Source organism: Anabas testudineus, chromosome 8 (assembly GCF_900324465.2).
Source record: "Anabas testudineus chromosome 8, fAnaTes1.2, whole genome shotgun sequence".
Classification (NCBI taxonomy): Eukaryota; Metazoa; Chordata; class Actinopteri; order Anabantiformes; family Anabantidae; genus Anabas; species Anabas testudineus.
This window is the reverse complement of record NC_046617.1, coordinates 10,614,574-10,628,253: the sequence shown is the minus strand read 5'-3', so window position 1 is coordinate 10,628,253 and position 13,680 is coordinate 10,614,574. Positions and strand designations below refer to the sequence as shown.

The 13,680-nt window shown below is 41.0% G+C and overlaps 1 protein-coding gene across 1 annotated transcript; it reads right to left on the bottom strand.

Annotated features, from left to right (window-relative positions):
• Positions 1–3,735: 3,735 nt before the first annotated feature.
• Positions 3,736–12,208, bottom strand: gpr146 (G protein-coupled receptor 146). The gene is made up of 2 exons (XM_026347950.1): positions 11,937–12,208; positions 3,736–6,871 (listed from the first exon to the last, which is right to left on the bottom strand). The coding sequence occupies exon 2, from the start codon at positions 6,830–6,832 to the stop codon at positions 5,831–5,833; it is 1,002 nt and encodes a 333-aa protein (XP_026203735.1). The 5' UTR covers positions 6,833–6,871; positions 11,937–12,208; the 3' UTR covers positions 3,736–5,830.
• Positions 12,209–13,680: the final 1,472 nt, after the last annotated feature.

Genomic DNA, 13,680 nt, shown 5'->3' with positions numbered 1-13,680 from the left:
ACACAAACACGTTTTTGATAAGAGACCCAAAATACAAAGAACAGCACTGTGGGTCTCTACTCAGAAGCTGAGCTGAGGAACAAACAAGAGAAAAATCAGAGTTATTCAATCTGCATGACTTTACACAGAGAAGAGGAAAATGGGGATGTAGAGGCCACTGTAGTGGAAAGGTGCTGAGGATTGTTAAAGTGACAAGAGAAGAAGGAGCAAATGAATTGTGATTGATGCATTTTTGAGCTGGTTACAAAGATGAAAAAAGTCGGCACATCATAATCGTTCAGTCAACTTCTGCCTTAGACACTGGCCTCAATTTTTGCCTTTTATTCGGACGCCATGTTGCAAATCACTCCTTTGTGAGCCTCGTCCAACTGGATTCATTTGCTGGAGGTTGTTGGAGAGGATGCAGTCCCAGTTTATGTCCACTGGGTGGCCCACTGGCATGGACAATAAATATCGTGTGCAAGATTCGAACATCACTGACCAAGCTCAGGCAGAATCAGACATGTGATTAATGTGGTCTTAAAAGTTTTTTGTTGTGTTTTTTTTTCTGCATGAAAATACATTAAGAGGTCAAAGGATCAATATGAATCGTGTCTTTTCAAATAAGTAAATAATTGAGTTATATGGTGGTGATATGAATCCTAACATATGCTTTGGTCTTGCTTTGTTGTTATGATAACTATGAAAATGTACCACGACTGTGACAATGTGGTATTATAGTATGGCTGTTGTTTTCTTCTCAGGAGACGAGGTTCCCAAATATTTGACGTCTAATGAAGAAGACAGCATTCATGTGCTGATAATGGGAGGTTGTGGGGTTTAACAGATTGTGGCTCGGGAAGTGAAAGTGGGAGGTCTGGAGGAAGGAGGGTACAACACCCTCATCTGCCTCCACTTACCAGCGTGATGTGCTGCTGGCTCCATCCAACATCTCCCCCAGCCACAACCACAATGTCTGAATGGAACATCCCACATAGGCCAGCTCCTCTGCACGGCATCCAGGGTAATGTTTGATATTAAGCTGATGCTGGGGTTTTATTGTTCCTTTCTCTTTACGTTCTCTGCTTTGCTTCGTGAGGAAGAAAAGCAAAGAAGAGGGATGTGGTGGGTCAAGGATGAAGGGCCCTTCAAGATGGACAGCATTAGCCACATCTGAGAACAGCTGTAGCTTTGGTATCCTGTTCACTAATCACTGAAACATGCTCTAGATGCAAAACACAACACACTTTCACTCACTTCCTCTTGATTAGTTCAAGGATTTGGGATTTTATCCAACTTCGACCCCGTCTGACACTTTGGATCGCAGTAGGAGATGGATTTCTAAAATACTTACTGTAACCTTTGTGGTCGTCTTTACGATCAATTACGATCGACCCACATTAAAGAAAAGTATGGTGGTCTTGGGGTTGTGTGTAAAAATCAGTTCACAGCCAGAAAAAACATTTGAAGCCACAAAGTAAATGTTCTGACTAGGTGGTCTGATGTTGAATGCTGAAGTTGACACTTAAACTTTGGAAAGGCTGAAGGAGAAAGACAACATTAAGGCAAATGTAACATGTTAGAAAGTGTGCTGTGTAAGCATTGATCTGTCCCCGGCCAGATGGAACGGATACGCTTTGACTCAATGCAACGTGAGGAAAACCTGTAACTCTGCAGGCCATTTTAACAGCGTCCAGCTTTATAGTTTTTTAAATACATCTAGACAGGTAACGCGTTTGCTGTTAAACAGTTAATAAAGACTAGTCAGTTTAGCACAAAGCCTGGACAGGGGGAAACAGCAAGGCTGGCTCACCAGTCCATGCTGATCATACGTAAATATATAGTGCATTGATGTTTTTTTGTACAGGTAAAATAAATAATATATGATATGTTCATTTGTGGTCTTTCAGCATGGTGATAGATGGCTTTGTTAGACAGGACTACACTTAATACGCTACACATCTGATGCTTTGTGTTCTTTGTGTTGTTTACTTGAGCTAACAGAGTTATGTCAAAACCCCAAAAACTCCAGTCCTCACGAGGGGAAATGGCAACCATGACAACCAAGTTCAATTCACCCCATTATCATATCATTTCCAGATGTAGTACATATAATTCAAGACATCCCCCTCCTCCAGCTGGACCTCTTACGTTTGGCTCTGTGTTTTAGGTCTACACACGCTATTGCGCAACACAATGTTATTACTGTTGTGTATCCAACTGTAAGAAATGACGATGTAGCATTAACACCCAATGACGCATTATCATAACTCCTCTTACGCTGTTGAGCTTTAATTGCTGCAGCGCTCATTAGTTTTTTACAGCTCCTACTTGCACTTGAGTGTGCAGCGTTGCTATCATGACTGGCCTACACAACATTGTTTTCATTGAGAGTGGCAGCAGTGTTGGACTGTCAATCCCACAGAAGACAAAACAATTCCCAGAATGCCTGGAATGCTAAAGGGTCTCGCCACAAGCAATCTGCTGTTAGCAGCGTGGCGAGCAGGAGGGGAGCCGCGGCATCCTTCATCTGTCACTGCTCCCCGAGGTAGGGACGCAACCTCCACAACCTCCCCATCAGCCTGTCCTGATCAGTGGTTTAGAGAGTTGTAGAGCTAGAACTGTTGTTTAAATTTTATGTAGCTGAAGTTGTACATAAAAAACACAACCTACTAATTAACTACGAAGCCAGTGTTAAAAAAAAAAGAACAGTATTTTTATATTTCAAAAGACATTTTAGGGGACAAAGCACCAATTTCAAAGGCATTGCCCTGGAACATCAGTCTACAGAACAGATGTTTCAACATATTTTCACATAATGAGTGTTGTTAGATTACAGTGAAATAAAGAGTGGGGCATGACCCATGTTAGTTTATGGTTTAATCAGTCTTCGACTCAGCTGAAAGTTCAACGGACTACTTACAAAATCTAAATATACCTCTCAGAAAATAATACTGTATTTTTCAAAGAGCCGGGTACTTTTGTGTAAATCTCTCACATACAATATATACACATAATTTCATGTTATACATATACTTGCATACACAGCTATAAAAGCATCACATCTGAAAGTGGATTCATCTGGACCTTTGAGGTTTTGCTGTTGAAATAGCTCAAATGCATCTGCATGAACTTTGAAGGTGGTTTTGCACTTGGTCTGTTTGAGCAATTTCAGTAAACTCAGTAATTATTACTCAGATTTCTTCACACTGATGTGAGATTACGAGGCCCCTTTGGAATAACAAACCAAACTCCTGACTCCCGAGCAGTCGTCTGAACTGGGCCCGCTTTAATCGCACATTCTTTTGCCAGCTTCGAATATTGTGCAGCCCAATTGTGGTGATTGCTAATTATTTTAGAATTGAGGTGTTCTTTGCATAAACTACCTTAATGTTTGAATGTATTGTGTCATTTCAACCAAATTTAGATTCACATACATAAACCAGTTCCAAGAAATCTTGATAATAATTAACCAAAACATTTAATTCATTTGACCACAATTCAACTGTCAGCGTAGGGCCTAGTGATTAAATAAAAAACTAAACTGGAGTCTCAGATGCTATATAGTTCACAAATTCTGGACTGAAAACGCACAGCACCATGTAAAACGTTGTTGCTTAAATATGTTCCATCAGACAAGCTTTATTTTCTACCACTCTTCATTTAACCATGTTCTACTGTTTGCCTTCCAATCCTAAGCAATCAGTGAGCATTAGGACTTCGAACCAACTTCAAACAATGATTAACTATGTCAAGATTTGTGCAATTTATTTATTTTACTTTTTATGGGACATAATGTAAACACTGAATATCAGTAAAAGGTAAACAGTACTTTCTAATGATTGTAGATATACATGACAGGGGTGAGGCTATGCAGCGAATATTTAACTGTGTCACTTTCATACTTCAGTTAGAGACAAAATATCTCATGAGACATTTGTGTACAAAGTACAGTATGTGTATTATGTTAGAAATTGTACTAATAATTTAGCTTGAAAAGCATGACATCACTGTTAGTAAAGTATATCTGCCAATCATTTCCAGTTTACTGCCAAAGTCAAGCACACTTTATTCATTTGAAATGGAAAGTGCCTACAAATACGTGACTATAATTTACTCCTGTATGAATGTATGCATATCTGTTCACAGAGTGATGAAAGAACTGGCCTCTCATTCAGAAAGCAAATTACAAAACTTAACTGATGTGGTGATGCAGCAGACCCAATGCAACAACATTTATTTTTCTTGTTCGTTGTATAAACTGGGGTTCATCACTGTTAGAATAAATACAGTATGTTTGTTTATTTTTCATCAAGTGGCAAGAGGTAAGAAAGCAAAGCAGCTATGCCATTACCTTACATACATCTGAGCAGCACAGCAGTTTAAACTCAAACACACTGTTCACAGGTACTTGGCATGCGAGTCTCATACTTCTGTGAAGGATCTTGATGGTGCCTCTGGAGTGACCCAGTCAGGCGACATATTTCCACTGGACAAACCAAGCACTCACAAGCGTGCATATCATTTAGGGAATGTACATGCCACCTCCTCAGGACCCTCTCTGTGACCCTGTGTGGACTTCACTGATTCTATATGAGGCTCTGCACGCATACATCCTGCAGAGGCAAAACACAGCTTAACAAACTGTAAAGAGGGCTGAGGCTCTCAGCTCAAATTCATGAATGGATTTGAACTGCTTATAGTTAACAGGTGAGGTATAGTGGTTATGTTTGAACCCTGAATACTGAAAACTTTATATAAACATTTCTTGAAGTTTGGTGTGACTCTAAAGTGATGCAGATACAGATACATTTATTTTGTGATATGATAAATTCTGGTATATGCAAAAATAATCTTTTTATGCGTTTGAGTGGATCAAGACCTCAGAACTCAATTTATAAAAATGAAATAAGAACATACAAGTAATTACTTCTAGCTACAGAGCAGTACTAGTATCAATAGAAAAAATAGCTTTTGAAATTAAGCTAAAAATTCTAAGAGACTATTAACTTTGTACTCCATCTTTAAAATGTGAAGTATTTTACTCTGATAATGCTGAATCGCTATCACAACTTTGAAGCAAAAGGAAAACTGAGCTCTAAAAAATGCAGAACTGTTCTCTTATTCAAGTGATCAAGGCCTCCGGTTTGAGGGCAGTAAACAGTGATGTTCACTGTCAGCACAAAATGTTGCTTTGCAGTATTGACACACAATGGACGTTCATGAGCTGCAGTGGGTTTTGCTGCGAGCAACTAACCATCAAGGCAGGGATGTAGAAATTTCTTTTCAGAAAAAAACAACTAAGCTTCACTTGATAATTAAGGTTTACAGCGTCATGCTGGAGGGAAACACTGCAAAGACTTAAAAACAAATTGCATCCAGTAGCAGTTTGACACGTTACAGTGATATTTAGTCACACATGCATTAGTCAAACTTCAGTTAGCAGAATATTCATAACTCCAAGGAACAACCACTGAAATAGTATTATGCTCTGGAGTCTCATTTTAACAGGATCATTGTGTTTGTTTTGAGTTTTTGAGGAAATGCTGTGCTGGAAAGTGACTCTCCCAAATTTACCACCCTCAAACTAGAACACTTAGTGTCTTAGTAGAGAGCTTCACTGTGTGCCAAAAAATAACAGCACTTAGTGGTTTTTGCTTGGCTAGTCCTCTTACTGCAGAAATGGATATATCAGACCAGGTTCTGAAAGGTGACAGGAAATTCCTCAGTTAGCTATGTCGCTCTTAACACAGTCCAGAGCAGCGAGGGAGCCCAGGCAGATACTGGCTCTATGGGGGAGAGATAAGTGCCGAGCAGACCAAGAGGTGGAAAAGGAGGAGCGTTGGTGATCTCACGTCATCACTTGCTGCATTGTTGAGCGTTCATGAGGGCAAGACTGGTCTCTGCAGTGCAGCCTCCTGAGAAGCCGCTGAAGCTTGTTGGAGAAGTTTTTGTTCATTTGTCTGTACATGAGAGGCATCGCAAAACTGCTAGAGAAAGCCAGCAGCTTAGATACACATGTCAAGAAATAATAGGTAGGTAAGTAATGTGCCTTGCTAATGTACCCTGGTGCACCAGCTACAGTGTCTACCAACAGGGTCATGTAGTATGGAGTCCACAGTACAAACTGGACACACACTGAAGCTAGCAGCAGCCTGTGGATAGAAGGGTCCAAGCGAGCTGAGTCCTGATCCAGAGGTGTGGACTCCTTTCTAATGCGTAAAATGAGCACAAAGGCATAAAGGACAGCCACAGCTGGAACCACATAGCCGATGAACATCATGATGGCATCTGCTGCCTCCTTGTTTTGCATTTTGGAACACTCAACCATTTTAGTGGAGATGTGATTACACACATAGAACAGCAGCGAAGAGAAGCTAGTAAGCACAGCGCCGCCCCAGATGAAACCACACACGTGTTTGGTGTTGTACACACTGGACATGTATGTACGAGGCAGTGCTCGCTCTATGTAATAGTCCAGACTGAGCAGGGTGGTGGAATACATGATGACCAGAGATGAGATATTGAAGAGGATGAGCAGGGTGATGTAGACCTCGTTGTTGTACTCCCACGCATGCCAGCGGGTGAAGGTGGAGCTCAGCAGCTCCACGGGTGCCACCAGGTTGAGCACAAGGCCCGCAATGGCCATGTTGACAAAATAAACATCTGGCATGGTCATGGAAACCTTGTTGGAGAGATTGACCACGACCAGCAGCACGTTGTAGCACAGCCCCAGTGGGAAGCACACCAGGAGGTAGATGAGGGAAAAGACTGAGAGGATGAGGCCAAAGTCCTGGCAGAGCCGGACGTCCGTGCTGCTGTCCGTCTCATTGTAAAACATGCAGATCCACATCGCTGGCCACTGACACACATCAAACACTCAAGAGGTCGACTGTGGGAACAGAGTAAGATAGAAAGGAGTTAGTTAACATAATGATAATGATGATAGTGATGACTATTACTGGTCATAATAACTTAAACTTTCATACAGTATTCAATAACATTATAAAACAGATTTATGACCAAAGTTATTTAATCTTATTTATCATGTTAAGGTTGGGTGACATGACCAAAAAATTGTCAGTATTGTCTATCAGCATCAGCTTATGCATACATATTTTAATGCCATTAATGAGGGAGGAAACACTTTCATCTTGTTTGTTAGAATACGCACTGTATGCTATCATGACATGGTTTGTTTACTGGAGTTTTTTAACCTTTTAATTGGTATATCTAGTTTAGGATTGAATCCTACCACAATTAGAAGGTTTGTTATTATCCTTAACTATAATTTATTTTTTTCTGCAGCCAACATTTATGCTTATTAGACTCATGTAAGGCCATGCAGCCGGACTATGTGCCATGTTTTAGAACAGAATGCAAAGCCTAAACATAAGTCGATTTGTCAAGTTCATTTTATCACCAAGTGCAATCTTGTATTTTAGCCTTAATGATCATGTGGAAAAAGAGACATTTATGGAAGATAACAATTATAAAATAACTAATATCACATTGTACTTTTGGTGTGATCAAGTGATTGGCTCACCAATTCATGAAAAACGTACCCATCAATGCAGCCCCTTAAATTATTTTAACACAGGGCATTTATCGTCTTTGAGATCTACAGTAGACAGAGCAAATGTGTCTCTTGTGTTGGAGGGAGAACAAGAAAAGGTTTTGTTTGACTCCTCTGCATACTTTTTCTATCTTCCTCTGCCTCTCTTTCTCTCTTTGTCACACTCCCATGCGGGGGGCACTGCTGCCTGTGCATAGATGCCCTTTTGTTTTTCACATTGTCAAGCACTAAGATAATAGAGAACACTATACAGACTGATTTGGCGCTCCCGCTCTGAGTAAGGCATTTGTGTGAGAAGAGAATCATAGGGTTGGAGTTCATGGCAAGGTCAAAGAAAATGGCCAAGCACATGTTGGAAGAGTTTGAGATGAAGACTAATGGAGCTGCATGTTTTTAACTTGTGTAATGCTCCCTTGCAAAATTAACTCAGGTCATCTTAAGTAAATTATTAAAAAAGCTTTGATCAAGGAAAATGAAAATCATACAGCTATCAAAGGATTGCAGTGACAAGTCACCTTAGCTCATTGCATTTTGTTCCTTTAGTAAAAATTAGGCTGTCATGAGTCCACATGTTTGGCTTCACTCTCATAAATGCCTTAAAAAGAATGATTTTCTAATGAAGACATAAAACTTCCACTGAGAAAAGCATGTGTTGATCAGGAAACCTCTGCCTTACAAACTCTGGAACAAAGTGTAGGACCGCAGTGTTGTTTATCAGGAAGATGGATAACAATGCCAGTAAAGGGGAAACATTCTTCCATTTACTTACGTAATGTCACTACAAAGGGGCTGCACTGGCCTTAAGCCTCAAACACAGACGTGCATGCTCAGGCGTGCTCGGTCCCTCCTCTACACTACTCCAATTGGCTGTAGTAAGACTATAGTGGAGGCTGGAGCTCAGAGCTGGACTGGAATAGGATCAGGAGGAAGAAAGTGTAGTGATCTCTTTACAAAAAGGACATCTGGTCAGCCCTCTTGTAAACATGGTTCGCAAACACCAGCGGTTAGGTGACTCATTGACTTACACAGACCATAACAAAAACACGGTCCTCTCCCTTAGATTATGTACCTTTGAATAGTTGTAGATTGGAAGTTAATTTGCTTTCATGGCAACTGGACTTCCTTTTTAGTTAGGTTGAAACATTTCACTACTCATCCAAGTAGCTTCTTCAGTCTGCTCTTTGTACTATTTCTCAGCCCTTTAAGGAGAAAATGACTCTAAGAGAGTATTGAACCTCGTTCATTATCATCTGCTGTATACAGACATTCCTGCCAATCTTTCACCACCATGTTGGCTTCCTCTGCAGCTTCCGATAGATACAGGGTATCTCTTAAATCTGCACTGAAGGCGGTTGTTGGTGAGTTTGGTGTGCTGACTTTGTTTCTAAATATACCCTGATAAGCAGACCTACAGTAATCATAACTTCAGATCGAAAACAGACATATACTCAGCTCACTCATTTAAAGAGTTAAAATAAACCGTTTCTGTTTTGTCTATAATGGGGATTAACCTTGTACCTGACACAACTTCTTCACAATAATAATACTGTGATGAAGTATAGCTGTACAATCTCACACCATTTGATTTCTCCATTTAAATGGAAGTGACAGAAATGTGATATAAGGGTACACTGCTTTCATTTCATGATGATCATTCTTAAAATCCCAACTCCATTTATTTAAAAATGGTACAGACCATTCAGTAGAATATCATCTGTCTACTTTGCATATGCTCCAAGAATATGCAAAGGAGGAAAATACATTCTGCTGCTCTAGCCAACACTGGATAGGCTAATATTTAAAATCAGACCTTTCACACTAAGCCTGTGAACAAACACTACTACTGTTGCACTTTCTGCATCAACTCACTTTGGGCTGCTTGCGCTTGTGAGCTACTGTACTTTAGCTATGTACATATTGCCTGCAGCCCATGATAATGAAATCTCTAGTTTTCCACTCAGCTGAAGAAAACACAGGCAAGGTGTCTAGTGCTGACATGGAGAAAGTGCACACTGATACAGCATGAGCTGTCTTCAATTCCAGCTATTGAGGCCCAAGGAGGTCATTTTAAAGTCAATTTCAAAGTCCAAGACAACTGACAGAAGTGATGTTTCTAGGCTGAGGTCAAAGATCTCCTGACATAAGCAAAGCAGCTTATTTATACTTGTTATTCCACTAGGTAATACCTAGACATGTGTAGTTACAATAAATACAAATTAGTTTTATGTTATAAAGTATAATGATCATTTGCTGGTCACAACCTCTCCAATGCAAATACTTTAAGTTTTGATGTGTCCACACTGAGTAATTTAAGGGCTTTATTTTGTGTTTTTGGTTGTTAATAAGCTTTATAACTTTCTGCAAAACTGCACGTCAAGACTGGTTAAGTTAAATATTCCCAGAGGGGGAGGTCCTGCTTCAGCATGCTTCAGCCCCACCAAACATGACCTTGTAAGAGTGACGCCCACGTGCTTGATTTTCCAGCATTTTAAAGGAAGATCTCACGGGCTGAGGGGAGTAGTGTGATATACTGTGCCCACACCCCTCATATATCCTTACTGGAATTTACAGGCCCTTCTCAGAAAGTACTAACTGATGTCACATGATTCAGTACGTTTCTGTCTCTAGCAGCGTGCACTAGAGCAGTAACAGAAATAACACAGAAAGAAAATAACATTATGTGACCGAATTTTACAAATACTGTTACCGTGCAGTAGAGTCAGAGCTGAAGTGCAGCTCGGTGACATTTAAAAAGGGAAATTTTCTAGCAAGTAATAATGTATAATTCAGACTACTTACAGTATTAGACCTATTATGATGTAAATGGTTCATTTTAAAATGTACCCAAATGTCTCCTGCTTCTCAGCTGCTTGGGAATCAGCCAATTAACTGAGAATATTAATGAGACTTCAGGTGTGTGCTAATGCACCATAACACATTTTAAACTCTCAGTGGTGAATAAAATAGTTGCTAGAAACTGAAAAACTGTGAAGACATTTTACATAATTTACATTTAGCCAAAATCATTGTCAGACACCAGAGAGTCAGAGTCATAACATTGAGATATATTCACCTGAATTAATAAAGCACCTTAACTATCCATCTACTTAAATGTCTGTGGGCAACACACATTTGCAACAGCTTGATTTCTGTGGATTGCTTGCAAACTACAGGATTTCTGGCAAACTCCAACATATCCAACAGCCTTTACAACTAACGACAAACGCCCCAAACCGTCCCAAATGTTGATGACTTGCTGCTGCTCAAAAAAGTTGAACGCCATCCTATAACGTTTCCTCATAACAAGTCCTTGTGTAAGAGACAAGTCAAGCACAGGTCAGGACCAGCAGAACAGCCTCCTTGGCTTCTTTCTGGCACCATGTTGAACTGTCACAGGCACCAACAAAGTCAGGGTTCAATGGTCAACACAAAGCAGGCTTACTGCCATTAAGCCGTAGCACACACACTCATGTCCGCTTTGGTCACATGGATGAAGTTGACAACAACAAGTGCAAAGCCTAAATGTCAAGAAGTGGTAAGACTTATCTGAGCAGAGCTGCTGTCAGACAGTAGTTTTCACTTAGGCTTGTAGTTAATGTGAAATCTGGTCAGGTGCATGTGCTGTCTCCCATGTACAAATTACTATCCTGGTACCACCACTGCTGCTATTAGTTCTGGTATTCATGAATCATCTTTAGTAGCTGTAGCCTGAATAATAATCTTTGAGCCGCTGACTAAAAAGAAGATATATGGCTGTATTTGAATTGATATAACACCTCAACACTGTGGAAGAAATAAATGATCGACAGCTTGGGATTTGAATAAACATGTTATGTTATATAGTGCATATTGTATAGGCAAGCAGCAGCCTACTAGTTATAAACAGTGCATGTGTTCAAATAAACAGACTGTGTCAGCCCATTAGGTCCGAGTGGAAGAAGTTATAGGAGGTTTCTTATACAGTTTAAAGAACAGTCTGAGTGCATCATCGCTTATGAGATTTCCTTTCCCTCAACAGGCCTCTGATTAAACGAACTTTTTTTCTTCTCCAGCTCTTCAGGTGTTTGTTTCGTGGTTCAAAGTCTGCAGCTGCAGCTCCTGCGGCCCGGGCAGCGGTATGAAAACGAACCGGATTACCGTGCTCTCTCATGATGGGAACACTCCCGGTCTCCCCATCACACTTGACTGCACCGATCAAAGCGTGAATAGCTGTCACAGCTTTATCATTATTCCGCGGCTATTGTTGGCACAGCCACTCTCACGCTTTGAGTTTTTTTTTAATTATTATTCTTTTTGTGCAACTGGAAGTTGAAAATGTGACAAAAAGTACAAACATATCGCGTTTGAGGACAGAACGAGTCGGAAGGACGGAGCAACTCACCGGGACTGTATCCATTTGGCACGGTGACCGACCTACGGAGGCATAGTTAGTGTTAGCGTGTGGCGTTTCCACGGGCGCTTCTCAGGCGTCTCGTTTGACGAACAACCATCCTAAAAGCAGGCGCTCCGGCTCCCTCCGTGCTCCACGAACCTCAAAGCAGCTGATTCAAGCCCCGTTTCGCAGCTTCTCGCTCGACTCGCTCTTCACCTCGAAACTTTTAGGACGACGCTCGCGCGGCCGTCGGTCGGTGCGGACTTCGCTCGTGCCTGGAGGCGCGCGGAGTAGCCCCCCCCCCCACTACAGCTCTACACACTGTGGACACACGTGACCCTCCCCCCCCCTCCCCCCACCGTCTCCTGCTCCACGGGCGCTCGTTCTCTGCTCTGATTGGACGGAGCGGAAGGAGGTGGGGCGCGAGGGGGACGCAAGCGCTCACGTACTCTGTTCAAGCGACGTCCGCGCAGAGAAGCGAGCGCACGACGGACGCGCATCGGCTCCTCATTTGGAGCAAAGCGCGCGTCACCGCGATGCTTGGTAAGATGTCAGATAATAAAAAAAAAATGTGCAGCGCATCCTGTGCGGTGCGTTCAGTGTTGCAATGCTCGGTTTCTGGTGCATGTACACTTGTACAACAGTGCAACTACCTCACTGAGAACACTATTAATGCTTTATAACATGAAAAGAGGCAAAACATCAACATCATTTTCTCTTATTCACAAATTGACCCTTTAGTTAGCAGCTATGTGAAAGAAAATGCTGCGGGCTACATAACAGTGTAGCCACACTTTAAAAAGACAACAATTATTTATTGTAATCTCAAGTCATATTTGTGCTGTCAAGTGTCAATAGACCTTTAAAATATGTTTAAAATACAAGAACCCTCTGGTAATTACTATAAAGATAAGGTCAACTTGTCTTATTGTCTTATTCTGTAAACTATAGGCTAAGTTTGCTCAGTTTGCTCTGCCCATGCACCCTCGTCCTGCTCTGGTATCCACTAGTAGTCTGTTGAAATTACAATCAGTATGAATGCTGCAAAACGTATCAGTTAAGCAGAACAAATAGGCCTTATCTGATTGGATGAAAGGGTGAGCCCCACTCAAAAACTATCAGAAGGTGGTATCTTTGCTTTACCCAGAAATCCTTCGCCTCAACAGCATGTCCTTTTCTGCAAAGCTTAGCTCTAATCAACCAACTTTACTCTAATCTTACCTAACCCTAAGTCAGTCTGGTCTATTACACAAGAAGTGCTTGTTAGCCAGTCCAAAAGTTTTAGACCTTAACTCAAATGGCTATTATGAGCCTATGAAGCCATACAATGGGAAATTCACTCAGCTCGAGATCACAATGCAAAAGTTGTCAACACAGTGCAAGTCACCTGCTTTTTTAACTGAAGGCTAAGTTTGTGTATCTAACATATCAGCTTGCAACAGCTGAGTTTCTGCTTATATTCAGGTGTGCAAATGCAATTTCAGCATCAACTATTCGAAAAAAAAAAGTGGCATGTCTCCAATCTCCTGCACAATGAAGACAGATAGATGTGAGTAATGGCGACTTTATGCTCTGATAAACATGTTCATTAGAAAATAATGAAAAGTTATGAAGGAGAAATGTTTCTGTGCCTGTTTGTGCAAGTAATGATTATTTTCTAGGTCAGCAAGAAAAATGAAAAGCATTACTGAAAAAGTTGTGGAATGTCAGTTTCAAAACAAAATGCCTTGTCATGGCTCAGAGAGTGCACTCA

Coding starts and splice junctions, on each gene's coding strand:
- gpr146 (XM_026347950.1), bottom strand. CDS start 6,832: ATGTGGATCTGCATGTTTTACAATGAGACGGACAGCAGCACGGACGTC.